We start from the raw sequence: 17,561 nt of genomic DNA, 5'->3' as shown, positions 1-17,561 counted from the left end.
TGTTAATGTTAATGGTCTCAATTCACCAATCAAAAGAAACAGGCTGGAAGAATGGATGAAGAAGTGAGATCCAACAATACGCTGCATACAAGACATGCATTTAATTAAAAAAGAAATTCATAGATTGAAAGTCAAAGGATGGAAAACAATATTCCATATGACAGGAATCCAGAAAAAAGCAGAAATAGCTATTCTATTTGCAGACAAAGTAGATTTCAAGCCAAGACTGATTAAGAGAGACAAAGGAAGTCACTATATCCTTGTAAAGGGAAGAATCCAAGAGGAAGAGATAACAGTCATAAACATATATAAGCCAAATAGCAGTGCACCCAACTATATAAAACAAATACTAACAGACATGAAAAATCAAATAAGCACAAATACAGTTGTAATGGGGACCCCACTGTCACAAATAGATCAACTAGACAAAAAATCAACAATGAAATATTAGAGCTGAACCAAACTTTTCAACAAATGGACTTAATAGATATCTGCAGTGTTCCACACCACAACATCAGCATACACATTCTTCTCAGCTGCACATGGGACATTTTCCAAAATAGACCACATACTAGCTCATAGAACATGCTTACATAAATGCAAAGGAATTGAAATTATCCCATGCATATTATCAGATTGTAGTGCAATGAAATTGGAAATCAATGACAAAAGAAACCACAAGAACTTCATAAACACATGGAAATTAAATAACACCCTCCTGAACAACTGACAAATCACAGATGAAATTAAAGAAGAAATAAAATAGTTTCTACAATTAAACAATAATGCCAATACATTATACTGGAACTTATGGGTTGTAATGAAAGCAGTCCTACAAGGGAAATATAGAGCACTGAATACCCATATCAGGAAAATAGAGTGGGCTCAAGTAAACAACCTAATGTTGAACCTCAAGCTTCTAGAAAAAGAAGAGCAAGTCAAGCCCAAAGCTCATATGAGGAAGAAAATTACAAAAATCACAGAAGAAATTAATGCAATGGAGATGAAAAAACAATACAAATAATAAAATGAAGAGTTGGTTCATTGAAAGATTAAATAATATTGACAAACCCTTAGTCAACTATGTTAGTTACTTTTCTCTCATTGCTGAGACAAAATACCTGACACCCAAAGTTAAAAGGGAAAAGGTTTATTCAGCTCACAGTTTGTAGAGGTTTTAGTTCATAATCAGATGACTCCAATACAGAGTGCCAGAGCGGCAATAGTTAATGGCAGCGGAAGACATCAAAAAGAAAGGACCTTACAGCAGAGGGGAATTGCAGAGGAGAAACAGTTCATGGCACCCACACAGTAGCAAAAGCAACAAAGAATTTAACAGTGTCTTTCTGCTCCTTTATTTATTTATTTTTTTGGGGGTACCAGGGATCAAACTCGGGACCTTGAACTTGCAAGGCAGGCGCTGGAACCACTGAGCTAAATCCCCAAGCCTTTTCTGCTCCTTTTATTCAAACTACCAGGGATTAGAGGAGTGCCAAACCAATCTCCCACATGTAGTGGTTTAGTAATCACACAACCTTAATCCTAGCATCACATATTCTACATTTAGCTACCTTCAAAAGAGACTGCATGAAGCTTTGGGGGGACATCTAGAGACAAGCCACAACACCAATCTTAGTAATAAAAAGGAAAGAAAAGACTCAAATTCATGCAATTAGGAATGAAAAGGGTGAAATCACAACACACCCTGCAGAAATCCAGAAGATCATCAATACCTACTTTGAGAACATGTACTCTAATAAAATGGAAAATACAGAAGAAATGGACAGATTCCTAGATACATATGAATTACCAAAGCTGAATCAAGAAGATAAAAAAATTCTAAATAAACTAATATCAGCCAATGAAATTGAAGATAAAATTAAAAACATGCCAACAAAGAAAAGCCCAGGCCTTGGTGGATTCACCGCTGAATTCTGTAAGAAATTTAGAGAAGACCTAAGGCTGTTACTTCTCAAACTCTTTAATGAAATTGAAAGCGAAGAAACACTCCCAAATTAATTCCTGCAAGCAAGTATTACCCTGATACCAAAACCAGAGAATGTTCCAATCAAAAAGAGAACTACCGGCCAATCTCCCCAATGGACATAGCTGCAAAAATCCATAATAAGATACTGGAAAACAGAATGCAATAAATCATCAAGAAAGTTATACATGGGGCTGGGGATTTAGCTCAGTGGTTCCGCTGCCTGCCTTGCAAGTTCAAGGTCCCGAGTTTGATCCCTGGTACCAAAGAAAAACTGCAGAAGGTTATATATGACCTAGTAGGATTCATCACAGGTAAGCAGGGATGGTTCAACATATGCAAATCAATAAGTGTTATACACTATATTAACAGAGCCAAAGGGAAAAAAACATACGATCTTCTCAGTAGATGCAGAAAAAGCATTTGACAAGGTCCAACACCCTATCATGATAAAAACTCTATGGAAAATTGGTATAGATGGGCTTTATTTCAATCTGATAAAAGCCATCCATGACAAACCAACAGCCCACATCATACTAAATGGACAAAACTTGAAAGCTTTCACTATAAAATCAGGAACAAGACAAAGATGTCCACTGTCACCACTTTTATTCAATATAGTTTTGGAAACATTAGCCAGAGTAATTAGACAAGAGAAAGAAATAAAAGGAATAAGGATAGGAAAGAAAGAAGTTAAATTATCATTATTTGTGGATGACATGATACTCTACACAGAAGACCCCAAAAGCTCCACCAAAAGACTTCTAGGTTTAATAACAAAATTTAATAGAGTAGCTGGATAGTCAACACTGAGAAATCAATAGCCTTCCTGTACTCAAATCACAAAATCACTGAGAGAGAAATTAGGGAAACTATACCTTTCATAATAGCATCCAAAAGAATGAAATACCTAGGGATCAGTCTAACAAAGGAAATAAAAGACCTCTACATTGAAAACTACAGTACTCTGAAAAAAGATCAAAGAGGATATTAGAAAAAGGAAAGATATCCCTTGTTCTTGAGTAGGAAGAACCAGTTTAGTGAAAATGGCCATAATTCCAAAATTACTTTACAGATTTAATACAATCCCAATCAAAATTCCAATGCATGTCTCACTGAATTGGGAAAAGCAATCCTAAAATTCATTTGGAACCAGAAGAGACCTAGAATAGCAAAGGCAATTCTGGGCAACAAAGGCAACCCCTGACCTGACAATATACTACAAAGCTACTGTGATAGAAACAGCATGGTACTGGGGGGAAAAAACAAACCTGAGGATGAATGGTACAGACTAGAAGATGCAGAAACAACTCCAGACATACTTAGCCACCATATCTTTGACAAAGGAGGCAAACACCTTCACTGGAAGAAAGATAGCCTCTTTAATAAATGGTGCTAGAAAAACTGGCTTTCTACATGCCAAAGACTGAAACTAGACCAAATCTTTCACCATGCACTAAACTAAAATTGAAATGGATCAAAGATCTAAATATTAAAACAGAAACAATCTGCTGGAAGGGAGACTATGTAGAACACTTGAGGACATAGGAATAGGAAAAGACTTCATGAACAAAACACAGACCACATGGGATATACCACAATGAATCAACAACTGGGACCTCATCAAGAAGCTTTTGCACAGGGATAGAAACCACTAACAGAGTGAAGAGACAACACATGGTGTGGGAAAAAACTTTTGCCAGCTATTCATCAGACAAAGGACCACTATCTAGAATATATAAAGAACTCAAAAAATTTAAAGACCCAATCCAAAAAATGGGCATCTGAAATGAATAGACACTTCTCAGATGAAGCAGTAGAAGCAGCAAATAAATATATGAAAAAATGCTCCACATCGCTGGTCATTGGAAAGATGAAAATTTATGTAATACTGAGATTTCATCACCAGAAAGAATGGCTGCTATCAAGAAATCAACCAATAAATGCTGGTGGGGCTGTGGGGAAAAAGGAACCCTTCTTCACTGTTGGTAGGAGTGTAGATTGGTGTAACCACTGTGGAAATGTGTGGAGATTCCTCAAAAAACTAAAATGAAGTTCCATTTGAGCAGGGTATTCCCCTTCTTGGTATCTTCCTGAAAGAACAGCATCATATTACAGCGATATATGCACACCCATGTTTATAGTGACACAGTTTGTAATAGCTAAAACTTGGAAACAGCACAAATGCTCCTCAACCGATGAATGGATAAAGAAGATGTATTTTTCTTATACAATAGAGTACTATTCTGCCATAAAGAAGGATGAGCTCGAGACATTTATAGCTAAATGGATGGACCTTGAGACGATATTCTTAAGTGAAATAAATTGGACACACATGTTTAAATACCACATTGTTTCTCTGGTGTGAGAAACTGAAAGTGAAAATAAGGGCTAAAATGTACAATAGACATTGAGAATTGGGAAAAAATGTTCAAATGGGGAAAGGGAACAAGGGGAGAGGGGAAAGAAGAGACAAGGAAAAAAAGAGAAAATCAAAGGTAAAAAATGGAAACAAGGCTTTTGTAAATAAGGAGGGGAAGAGGGGTCAAAGGGAGGGGGGAATGTTGAAAAAAGAAGGAAGATATATCATGTACAGGTACAAATTCCCTATGATGAATGTTATTATTATATATATCTAAAATGTACCAATAAATGTTTTGCTTCAAAAAAAGAAAAAAAATAGACACACAGACACACACAAAAAGAAAATGAGATATTTATACACAACGGAGTACTACTCTGCAATAAAGACAGACTTGAGGCATTTGTAGGTAAATGGATGCACCTCAAGACCATAATGTTAAGTGCACATACAATGCTTACATATCATATGGATTATTTTATAAGAGAAACTCAAGACACAAATAAAGAGCAAAATAAAAGATAGATAAGAGAAAGTAAGATCTTTCTCAAATGGGAAAGGGAACAAGTGATGGAGGGAGAGGGAGGGAAGAGAGAGGGCAGAAAAAAGAATCCAAGAAAAAAATGGAAATATAACTTTTGTAAATGGGAAGAGTTGGAGCAGTAAGGGACAGGAGGGCTAGGGAATGAAAAAAAGAATTAAGATATGTTGTGTACAAGTATTAACTGTCCATGATAAATGCAATCATTATGTACTGCAAATATGTATTAATAAAAAAGGGAATAATAATTTTTTTTAAAGGAAGGAAGCCTGGGCCAGGGCCAGAGCACCTGGCAGGTCAGGTTGGAGAAGCCCAAGTGGATGCATGGCACCATGTGGAGTTGGGCCTGTCCCTTCCCCTGCCTGTCCCTGACTGTGTCACCTAATGGACTCCCCTCCACCCTGTGGCTGTCTGTTCTACACCCTCACCTTTAGCTCCCAACACTGCATTGCAAGTCAACCCAAGACCATGCCACCAAATTCAAAGATGTTTCCCCATTTATTTTGAGTTCATTTTTCTCCAGTGATAAGTAACTTCACCAGAGTCTGACACAGTTGACTCCTCAGATGTAGCCCTCTTTGGAGATGGCTTACCTCTCCCCACTCCTCCATCTCTGAGGCTTCCTTCCCTTCTCCCCTCCCTTCTTCCCTTCCACCCCTTGTTCTTCCCCTTTCCCTGCTTCTTCTTTTCTCTTCATCCCTGTGCCCTTACCTGCCTCTTTCTCCCTCATGTTCTTGCCTTGTATCTCCCTCTCCCTTTCCTTCCCTGCCGTGAATGATACACACTAGTATTAAAAGATACTCTGAGGGGCTGTCTCTCACTGTGGAGTCTTTCTACAGGCTTTTCCTCTGCTAGAAACCATCACCTCCTCCATGCCTTTGTTTTGTTAGCTTCTCTGGAAAGTCTCTAATGCTCAAGTATGGGTTAGGGTCCTCTCCTCCGTGCTCCCTAGCACTGTGTTTTCATTTTTTTGTTCCAGCATAGGCCTTACTAAACTGTATTATCTGTTTCTTCATCTGTGTTTCCTTTACTAGACTCAGGGACTGCTTGTTCAGCATGTTACTCTAGTGCCCCATGCAATTCTTGGTATAGAATCAACACTCAGCAAATAACTTATTTTGTACAAATGAATGAGCATAGCTGGATCTGGCCATCCTTGATTCCTTTGTTGTGAAGATTGTAGAAAATGGATAGAAAATGGCCAGCAAGGAATTACAGGTGTTTAATAAGTTGTGACTGCAGTACTGTCATTCTTTGTTGTTCCTGCTGAACTCCTGAGAGTAGGGGCTGCTTCTTACTCCTGGTTGTGTTCTCCTTGGGGTTTAGCGATGCTTTGCACATAACAGACACTTAAAATATATGATCAAATTGAATATATTTAATGTATTAAGTAAGTAGGGTACATGATTGATTATTCTTCTGTGTCTGTATTTAGAATAAAAATAATGACTACGTTGAGACATATTCATTTTCCATGAGCATGGAATTTGTCTTTGTTAAGTCACAAATGCATTTTATAATAGTATTTCTGAGAGAATTCTAAGCATTCTATTTTCTTGTAAATAAAATAGAATGTCTTGCTGGACTTTACATTTGTTTATATTGCCAAATATCTGTAACTTGGAATTTGAAATAATTCACTAAGATATTATAATATTTAGGGTTTAAAAATTCTGACTACATATTTTTACTTTATTCTTAAAAGTCTCTTGTTTTAAAATACTAAGAATATGTATTTACATGTTATAAGTAAATCTAAGTTAACATTTAATCTGCATGATGAAAGGCAAACAGGAAAAATATTTACAAGCAATGCCTTGCTTTCTGTTTTGTGTCTTGTGTCCTATATCTGAAATAGCATCTCGCTTTCATCAGCACTGTTGAAAGAAGAAAAAAAAATGCCAGTGGTATCTCCTGAAATGAAGATTGAGACTTCTAGAGTCACCAGAAGTTCCCTGGAAGGGTGTTTTTTTTTTTGAGAGTAGTTGGAGGAAAGCAGTTTTAGAAACACAAAAAATAAGGAAAGGTAACTTAATTTTTACTGTTATTCCCTTAAAGATAACATAGAAATAGTGCTTTGAGTTTACATGGTTTTTTTAAAGTTGTCAAGACACATTTCATCATTTCTATGACATTTATGGCAGGATAATATATAAAGTTTCTGGAAAAGAAAAATGGAAGTAAATTAAAATGAATAAAATTCCTTGAATAAAAGAAACAGATGTTGCAAAATGACTTCTTGGGGCTGAAGGTGTAGGTAGCTCAGTGGTAGGGCACTTGTCTCTGGAGTTTGTCCCCAACATCTCAGAAAAATGATGTCTCTTAATATTCAATGCAATATTATGTCTGTTGGATTATCCTCCTTTTCATAAATACTGTTTCCTTTTTACATACCTCAGGTTAATTTTTATATTTTAAGACACCCAGATCTTTAGCAGTGCCTTGCGTGTGTCATCTGGAGAGTATCTTATATTCTATAGTGTATCGTATATCTTATATCCACTGCTTAATAAAGACAGTGTCCCCCTTTACTTTCAGGTTGTGATTGTATTTTTTGTTTATTTTGAATTCTCCTTCATGTTTTTATGGAAATAAAATTCTTGAAAATAGCAAAATACAAATTATTTCACAATTTCATCCCTTGTTTTGTTTTTGTGGTACTTGGTATTGAGCTCAAATCTTTTGTACTGAGCTACCTTCCCAGAACTCCTACCCCCCCCTTTTTTTCTTAAATTCTTTTATTGGTACATTGTAGGTATACAACACAATTACATTTCTCATTGGGAATTGTACCTTTACATGATGCATCTTGGTTCTTATTTTTTCCCCATTCCTAGCCCTCCCTTCACCCCCTCCATCACCCCCTCCATCCTTCCCTATTTACAAAGACTTTATTTCCATTTTTTCCATTTCTCATCATTTGTCCTTTCCCTTCTATCCTTTCCCCTGCCCCTCCCACTACCCCTACCCCTTAGGACCTTTTCTTCCTGTTTTGCATTATCGATTATTCATTCTAATCATTGGTATATTTTAGGTATACAATATAAAGACATTCATCATTGGAAATTTGCACCTTTACATAGTCTCTCTTGGTTCTTATTTTTCACCCTTGCCCAGACCTCCCTTCAACCCCTCCACTCCTCCCTATTTACAAAGATTTTGTTCCTATTTTTCCATTTTCTCATATTAATCCCATTACCTTCTATCCTTTCCCCTAGCCCTCCCACTTCCTTCCCCTTTGCCCCTTTTCTTCCTATTTCACATTACCTATTATACATTTAGTCCTTATTTACACTTTCAGTTTCTTACACCAGAGAAACTATTCGGTATTTACACATGTGTGTCCTATTTATTTCACTTAAGAGTATTGCCTCAATGTGCATCCACTTAGCTATAAATGTCTCTAATTTCTCATTTTTGATGGCCAAGTAGTACTCCATTTTATAAAGCCACATTTTCTTGATCCAGTCTCCAGTTGATGGGCATTTGGGCTATTTCCAAGTTTTGGCTATTACAAACTGCACTGCTATGAACATGGGTGAACATATATCACTGCGGTATGATTCTTTTAATTCTTTGGGGAAGATCCCCAGCAGGGGAATAGCGGGGTCAAATGGGACTTCCAGTCCTAGTTCTTTGAGGTATCTCCATACTGATTTTCACAGTGGTTGCACCAGTCTACACTCCCACCAGCAGTGGAGCAGAGTTCCTCTTTCCCCACAGCCCCGCCAGTATTTGTTATTGGTTGATTTCACGATAGCAGCCATTCTTTCTGGAGTGAGGTGGAATCTCAGCATTGTTTTCATTTGCATCTCTCAAATGACCAGTGATGTTGAACATTTTTTCATGTATTTATTTGCTATTTCTACTTCTTTGTCTGAGAAATGTCTGTCTGTTTCAGATGCCCATTTTTGGATTGGGTCTTTAAATTTGGGAGGTCTGATCTTTTTAAGTTCTTTATAGATTCTAGATAGTAGACCTTTGTCTGAGGAAGAGCAGGTGAAGACTTTTTCCCACATTGTGGGTTGTCTCTTCACACTGCTGGTGGTTTCTCTTGCTGTGCAGAAAACTTTCAATAAGAAGAGATCCCACTTGTTGATTGTTTGTGCTAGTTCTCAGGCAACTGAGGTTTTGTTCATAAAATATTTCCTACACCGATGTCTTCAAGGGTTCTACCTAACCTCTGTTCCAACTGGTTCAGAGTTTCTATTTTAGTATTTAGATCTTTAATCCATTTTGATTTTAGTTTAGTGCATGGTGAGAGATATAGGTCTAGTTTTAATCTTTGGCAAGTTGAAGCCCAATTTTTCCAGCGGGAGGGATGTTGACCGGGAAGCCCCTTCCTCTCGACCAGGAGCAGTGGGACGGCAGCTCCAAAGCAATCTCTGCTGTCATGTGAGAAATTATTTCTGATTTCTTTTTTTCCATATCCTCTTTTGTTGCCAGTTCAGGGTGTTCAGGTGGTTGAGTATTAGATAGTTTCATCTCCTTTCCCTTTGGGGTTGCTGTACGTGATCTGCAAGTCTGGTTTTGAGCCTTGTTTTTGTGTCTTCTCATTTCAATCAGGGAGGTGCTGTTGGCCCCTGCATGGCTCACCTCCTCTGAGGTGTGAGTGGTTTAACAGTGGCCTGGAAGCCCCTTCCTCTGGGCTCGAAGTGGTGGAATGGCATCCCAGAATCCCCTACCTCTGTGCTCAGAGTGGCAGAACGGTGGCCCGGAAGCCCCTTCCTCTGGGCTAGTAGAGGTGGAATGGCGGGACTGTCCTTTGAAATTTTAAAAATAGGAATTTTCACCTCTACATTTCTGGAATATTTTGTTTTTCAAAAGTGCACATGAAAAATCTGTTGAATTGGGTTATTACAACTTTTAATGATGTCTACAAGATCATAGAGAACTTCCCAGTGGTTCTGGTCTCTACGCTTGCTGTCTCATTCCCTCCTTCATGTATTACAGATTCACGGAGCTATTATAACAAGAGAACATAACACATGTGCCATAATACATATTTAGCATTTATGTTCTACAATAAACTCTTAATAGTTTCCTCCAGTAATTTTATCCAAAGTTAATGGTAAAGATTCTGGAGCTATATGTTTTAAAGTTTTCCATTTTGTCAATTATGTCTTCTTGTCTTTTATTCATTATTTGTTGAGGCCAGGGTTTTCCAACTGTAATAGTATTAACATTTTGAACCAGATGTTTATTAGTTGTGGGGTCTGTCTTGTGTATTGTAGGATGTTTAGAATTCGAGTTTGCCATGGTGGTGCATGCTTGTAACCCCAGCACTTAAAAGGCTGAGGCAGGTGAATCACAGTGAATTCAAAGCCAGCTTGGGCTGCATAGTGAGTTCAAGGCTAGGCTGAACCACATAGCAGGACCCTGTCTCAAACCAAACCAAATCAAACCAGACCAGACCAGACCAGACCAGACCAGACCAAAATGAATCATCTATTGCATATACCTATTAGATGCCACTAGCATCCTTCATCTGTGAAAATTAAAAAATGTCTCCAGATATTGCCAGAAGTTCATAGGGGAGCAGTCACCTACAGCAGAGAAACACTGGTCTAAGCATAACACCTGCAACATTTTATGTTATTTGATATGTGTCCTTCAGACTATCAAATGATTCATCTTTTATTTATGTGTATCAATTATTTTCTTACCCGTTTAAGACTTTTAAAGCCTCATTTGTTTTTCATTTTTATTGTAATTATAGTTGTCTTCTTTTAGCACATTTATCCTTTCAAACAAATAAAAACTGAAATTACTAAGTAAAGCCTCTAATCTTAGCAGTCAGAACTGACTTGACAGTAAATTTGCAAGTTCAGTCTATGTGAGTGCATAAAGTTAAATGTTCATGAACTTTTCCTTGGATATTTCCTTTGTCTGGATTTCCAAATACCATATATAATTCCTGTAATCAACAAGCAGTATAAAATAAAAATGTAAATGTTAATTAAAACAAAAGGCATTTGTTTTGCATCTTAACCCAAATGAACATGGCTGCCTATTTTCCAGAAATCCAACTTTATGGCTTTTTCAGGATTGGTACTGCTATGGTTTCAGTATATGTGCCCCTCCAACACTCTTATGTTGGAACCTAATACCCAGTGGAATAACATTAAGAGTTCGAGGTCTTTAGGGAATGATTGACATGAGGACTTTGCTCTCATGAGAAGATTAGTGCTTTTCTAAGAGGAGGGAAAAGGTTTGGGGTTGTAGTTTTCTTTTCTTTCCAAGCTGACTAGAATCACAAATAATATCTAAAATAGAAATGAGTAATAGACATGTTTGGGTTGTTTCTGATTTTCAAAGGGAATGCCTTTAATATCTCCTCAGTAACAGGTCATTTGAGAGATACAAATTGAAACAATGCTGAGATTCCATCTCACTCCAGAAAGAATGGCTGCTATGAAGAAATAAACCAGTAACAAATGCTGAAAAAAATAACAAATGCTGGAGGGGCCGTGGGGAAAATGGAACCCTTCTCCATTGTTGGTGGGAGTGTAGCCTGGTGTAACCACTGTGGAAAGCAGTGTGGAGATTTTTCAAACAACTAAAACTAGAGATTCCTTTTGACCCAGCTATACCTCTTCTTGGTATCTTCCCAAAAGAATTAAAAGCATCCTATCACAGTGATATATGTGCACCCATGTTTATAGCATCACAGTTTGTAATAGCTAAATATTGGAAATAGCCCAAATGCCCATCAACTGACGAGTGGATAAAGAAGTGGGGTTTATTTATAAAATGGAGCATTACTCTGCCTTAAAGAAGGATGAGTTTCAGACATTCATAGCTAAATGGATGGACCTTGAGACCATAACTTTAAGTGAAATAAATTGGATACATATGTTTAAATACTGCATTGTTTTTCTCTGGTGTGAGAAACCCAATGTGGAAATAGGGCTGAGATATATACTGGATGTTGGGAAATGGGAAGAAAGTGTTCAAATGGGAAGGATAACAGGGAGGAAGGAGGGAGAAAGCCAGAAAGAGACAAGAAAAAAAGTGAAAATAGAACGAAAAAAAATGGAAACAAAGTTTTTGTACATAGGGAGGGGAGGGGACTTAAGGGGGGGAATGGGATAAATTAAAATAAAATTTATAAAGAAAATGATGCTTTCTGTAGGCTTTGAGTAGCTGTCCTTTAGTAAGTAAAAAAAGTTCCCTTTAATTTTTTTCTGCACAAATGAGAGTTTAATTTTGTCAGATGGTTTTCCTTAATGATTGAAGTTATCCTATTATTATTTTTTGTTTGTTTGTTTGTTTTGGTGGTGATGGTGGTGGTACTGGGGATTGAACCTAAGGCCTTTGCACTAAGCTACATTCCCAGCCATCCCCCTCTTTTTTTTCTGAGACAGCATTCTCCCTAAGGTGCTAAGTTGCCCAGGCTGGCCTTGAACTTGTGATCCTCTTGCCTCAGCTTCCCAAGTGCTGGAAATACAGGCATGCACCATAGCTCTATTAAATATCTTTTGAAGTGACTTGCTATCATAGTCACAGTAGGCATTTTAGAAAGTAAGCATTGATACTTCTTTTTCAAATAGATATTATACAAAGATCTAGTAGTGTTATATAGTCATTTCTTGAATAAATATTTCACTCATTATGTTTATGTTTTATAGAATTATTCCTGTGTGCTTAATGTAATTTTAGTAGCTGACTTTCTCCCTCTAGATTCTGGCTTCAGTGACCCTCTCACTGGAGCACCATCTGAGTACTTGCAGAGACTTTCCAGAATGGCCATATTGGAGTATGATACCATTTGTCAGGAAACAACCACAAAATCAAAAAAAGGCAAGAAACAAGAGCTCCGAGACTGCTGATAAATGTCATTCAGTGTAACACTTTCTTCATTTGCTCTTAAGGTTCATATTTGCTTTTTTTCTTTTCTTTTTTTTTATGTGATATGATGTGCAGTGATTTACATAAAATGGAAATGTAAATAGGAAATAAATATTTTATGTTACATATGGAATAACTTTTATTTTTTTAACATTACAAAGATATAGTTAAATTACGGGAACATAGCATAGGAGAAATTATATTCCATGAATTTTATGTACTATTTATTTATTATTTTTATAGTTCTGGAGACTGAACCCAGGGTCTTTGCACTAGGTGCATACACAGACGTTTTATTTATTTATTTTTATTTTGAGGCAGGATCTTGCTAAGTTGCTAAGGTGCCCAAGCTAGACCTGAACTTGCTATTTTTCTTCAGCATCCCAGAATGCTGGGATTATGGATGTGTATCATCATCTCTGGCTTGATTATGTCTTTTTATTTAATTTGATAAACTTTTTTGAGTGCCTTTCTGTGTGTTACCAATCTTCTCCTACTTCTGAGCTCTTTTGATGAGGGTCACTAATTTTCTTCTACCTCTGGGCTTTTGTCCCGGGGATGATGAAGAATGAAGTTGAAAAAAAAACAATGAAGTTGAAAGACACAGTAGTGGGGGACACATTGAGTGTAGTTTATTAGAGAGAACAAAGAAAAGTGCTCTCCAGCTGAGAGGGGCTCCAAGGGAGGAGGGTGTGAAGGGCCTAAGTCCAGGAGTTTATATGTGGACTTTGGTGTGAATATGAAACAATGAAACAATGCAGTTGGCTTTTTCAGTAGGCCCCTGACATCAGGAGTGCAGACTTCCCCTGTACCCCAACTTCTCAGGGTTTGTCTAAGTTTACCAAGGGCCTTGCCCTAACTGCCTATTGTTTTTGTATCTTCTAGTCTTCTGTGCAATGAACTTTGCTAGTTGCTACAAAAGGTTCAGAGAAGAGTAATTCTTTATTGTTGGGGTTAGAAGGTCTTTTTTCCTGATTGAGTTTAACCAGTTGTGAGATAAATATTCAGCCATATGAAAATGACAATGTTGGTTTGGTTTGCTTATAAAACCGAGAGGGGAGATCCTGCCTCAGATGTGTGGCAACAATGGGCCTCTCAGTATAGAACTTCAGAATCTGGCAAATGATCACACCCGAGAGTGCTGACCACCCTGGACTCACCTGCTACCTCAGGGCCTCTCCACTGTGTGGACAGGCAGATCCTTGAGATCAAGGGAGGATGGGGAAAGACTTCCACCATCTTCATGGAGAGGAGGAGGAAGGTCTAAGAATAAAGGAAAACCCCGCTCAAGAAAGCTGGAGGAATGGAGAGAAGTTTGTGTTTCTATACCTCCCTGAGAAATCAAGGGTTTCAGAGACTTGATTCTATAGAGTGGAGAATCACAGCATGGTACAGAGGTTTACTGGGGCAGTCTGGGAGGGTTTTATGGAAAACATGGTGTTTGAAATGGTCATTAGAAACAGGAAATATGGAAAGGCAGGGTATTTCTAGAAAGGTGGAAAAATATAAGCAAAGGTGTACTTTGCATTTGGGAATTATGCACTTGGATGCACAGTAGGTAGGGTAAAGCAGGCATCACAAATTCACATGCTGAATTAAAACAATGCTGAGATTTCATCTCACCCCAGAAAGAATGGCTGCTATCAAGAAATCAACCAAGGACTGGGGATTTAGCTCAGTGGTTCCGGCACTTGCCTCACAAGTGCAAGGTCCCAAGTTCAATCCCCGGTATATAAAAAAAAAAAATCAACCAATAACAAATGCTGGAGGTGCTGTGGGGAAAATGGAACCCTTCTCCACTATTGGTGGAAGTGTTGACTGGTGCAACCACTGTGGAAATCAGTGTGGAGGTTTCTCAAGGAACTAAAACTTGAGATTCCTTTTGAGCCAGCTATACCTCTTTTTGGTATCTTCCCGAAAGAATTAAAAGCTTCCTATCACAGCGATATATGTGCACACATTACAAAATGTGTTTATAGCATCACATTTTGTAATAGCTAAATCTTGGAAACAGCCCAAATGCCCTTTAACTGATGAGTGGATAAAGAAGATGTGTGGTGTTTTTTTTTTTTTTAAACAATGGAGTAGTACTACTCTGCCATAAAGAAGGATGAGTTTCAGACATTCATAGCTAAATGGATGGACCTTGAGACCATATTCTTAAGTGAAATAAATTGGACACATATGTTTAAATACAGCATTGTTTCTCTAGTGTGAGAAACTAAATGTGGAAATAGGACTGAGATGTATAATGGATGTTGGGAAATGGGAAGAAAGTGTTCAAATGGGAAGGAGAACAAGGGAGGAGGAAGGGAGAAAGGAAGAAGGGACAAGAAAAAAGTAAAACTAGAAGAAAAAATGGAAACAAAGCTTTTGTACATAGGGAGGGGAGGGGGTTTGAGGGAGGAATGGGATAAAATAAAATTTATTAATAAAAAAAAGAAAGACCATGGAGGGACAATGAAGGGAAAGACAAGAAAGAAGGAAAAAAGGAGAATATTTTCTCGTTTTAAATGATGGTGCTAATCATTATCCAGACAGATTGTATGCCCATTTCTTCATCTATAAAAGGAATGAATTAATCTTTGCTGTTATTTCTATGAATTATGTTTACTGAGCTGTTACTGTAGGTGAAGTTAGAATATAAACTTAGAAAAAAAGATTAAAAAGTCAATTTGATGAAAAGAACTCCAACAAATTCACATGCTGGCAGGGACTGTGGTGGATTATCTAACTGTCAACTTGGAACGCCTAGCTGAACTGAGTCAGTGTGGTACTGAGCATGGAAGACCCACCTGAGAATTGTTGCCAATGGCATAAAAAGAGAACTGGTGGAGAAAATTTTATGCTGCTGATTTTCTTAAAGAAGCTTGCTGTGGCTGGCTTTCTTCATATGAACTCTGCTGTTCACATTGTCAGAGGAGCTCAGGTCTTCATCTCGAGCGTCACTTCCTAGCTCCAGTACAGATCTCTCAGCCTGGTGGCACAAATCCTTCACCCCATTGGCATAGACTTTCTAGCTTCCACCACTGGCCTTTGGGCCTTCCCGGTGAAGGTCCTTGATAGAGTTGCATGATACATTGCCTTAGGATCCAGGCCTTTAGCTGGACTTGTGCTGGACATTGCCATGTGATTCAGGCCCTTGGCTGAATTCTTTGGGTCTCTAGAGTGTGGGGAGATCTCTTGTATTCCTCTGCATTTGACTTTTTGGGTGAATACTATAAAATAACCCTGTAAATTATGTGTTCTATATTAAATCTATTCCCTTGGAAACCCTGACTACAATAGGGACCAAGCCAGCACCAGATTATGTGACTTTAATCAGATGAAGTCTGTGGCAAACTGGGACATGTTATCCCATTTGAAAGAGCTCTGGCTGCCTACCTTCAGCTTTTTGTGCCATGGAGTCTAATGTTGCCAGATAGTGCAACTTTTCATAAAAAGTGAGAATCTGATTTTTTGAAACCTTCCAACAACTAATTTAAAATAAGCAACTCACTCAAAATTTATAAAGCCACTGTGTACATCAAATAAAATTATATGTGCAAGCTAAATCTGGCTTTGTGGAACCATTCTTTACAACCCTGGAAACAAGGGCATAGAGAGGCCAGCCTGGCTCAAATGATAACTTGATATGTTATATGGTAGAGAGCCTCAGATGGCAAGCATGAGTTTATATTCAATCTGTTTTGCAATGGGAGATTTTGAGACTGAAAGTAAATTATTGCTTTTGTGATTTAGGAAGATTCACCTAGGTACATTAAGCAAGCTGGACTGTAATGGGAGGGGACTGGAGGTTGGGAAATCATTTAGGTTTTCATGGAAATCAGGGCAAGAATCTTTGAGTTGGGAGTAGAAGTAGGAATGGTAAGGAAAGACTGGATAATTAGGATATCAACGTAGAGGACTAAAGATGAATTGCATAAATATAGGATGTCAGGAAAGGAAGGATCAAAAGTAACTCAGATTTGCAATCTTAGCAATGAGAATCTCAGAGGTAGAGGTGCTGGTTTGGGAGGAGTGCAACTTTGGGCAAAGCCAGTTTAAGGTGTGATCAGGACATCCTCATAGAGATCCCAAACATGTATTTGAAATGTTGGTCTTTAATTCTGAGAAGATACTAAAGCTAGAACCTTGTGAAACATTTGCATAGCAAAGAGTGTTCTCCTGATAAAAAACTAGAGAGAGAAGTGAGCCCAAATCCATATAGGATGGGAGGAAATAGGAAGAAGACAAAAACAGGAGAAGAAAAAAGTAACCATCACAGATAAAAGAGAATGGGTATTTTCTAGGTCCTTCCATGCCTTGTATTTATTTACACAAATATACGTGCAGTTCCTAAGGGGTAACTAAATAAATTTAAATGGTTATATTTGTGCTTACATATGAATATTTCTTTCTTTTTTTTCTTTTTTTTTTGAGACAGGGTCTCACTATGTGGTTCAGCCTGGACTTGAACTCACTATTTAGCCCAGGCTGGCCTCGAACTCAAGGTGATCCTCCTGCCTCAACTTCAAGAGTGCTGGGATTACAGGTGTGCACCACCACGCCCAGCTCCTACATATGAATTTTGATTGAGAATGACTTAGATATTGCATTTACGTTTTCTGTCTTCTGATTACTCCTCCAAATGTATTCAATGATTTAACAAATAAGATGCAAGAGAAAAGTCACTCTCAAGCAAAAATTTGGTGAACTCTTTTGGGTGAACATTTCTAAACACTTGATTATCAGGTGGATTTCATTTGTCAAATTCCTACTGTGTACTGTAAACATTTACTATTATTTATTAACTGTCTGAAAATCCTAAAAAATAGGTAGGA

At 37.7% G+C, this 17,561-nt stretch overlaps 1 protein-coding gene across 1 annotated transcript in view; it reads left to right on the top strand.

Moving 5' to 3' along the window:
* CUNH8orf89 (chromosome unknown C8orf89 homolog) overlaps positions 1–14,789 on the top strand; it is a 60,086-nt gene extending 45,297 nt beyond the window's left edge. The window contains 3 exon segments of the mRNA XM_087190392.1: positions 6,746–6,854; positions 6,856–6,945; positions 12,519–14,789. Coding sequence (XP_087046518.1) covers positions 6,746–6,854; positions 6,856–6,945; positions 12,519–12,719 — 400 coding nt within the window. The 3' untranslated portion in view covers positions 12,720–14,789.
* Positions 14,790–17,561: the final 2,772 nt, after the last annotated feature.

The sequence above is a fragment of the Heterocephalus glaber genome, unplaced genomic scaffold (assembly GCF_053883595.1).
Source record: "Heterocephalus glaber isolate CG9 unplaced genomic scaffold, H.glaber_assembly_v1.0 deba00001553, whole genome shotgun sequence".
In the NCBI taxonomy this organism is placed as follows: Eukaryota; Metazoa; Chordata; class Mammalia; order Rodentia; family Bathyergidae; genus Heterocephalus; species Heterocephalus glaber.
Note: the sequence above shows the minus strand (reverse complement) of the source record. Positions and strands in the feature narration are given on the sequence as shown.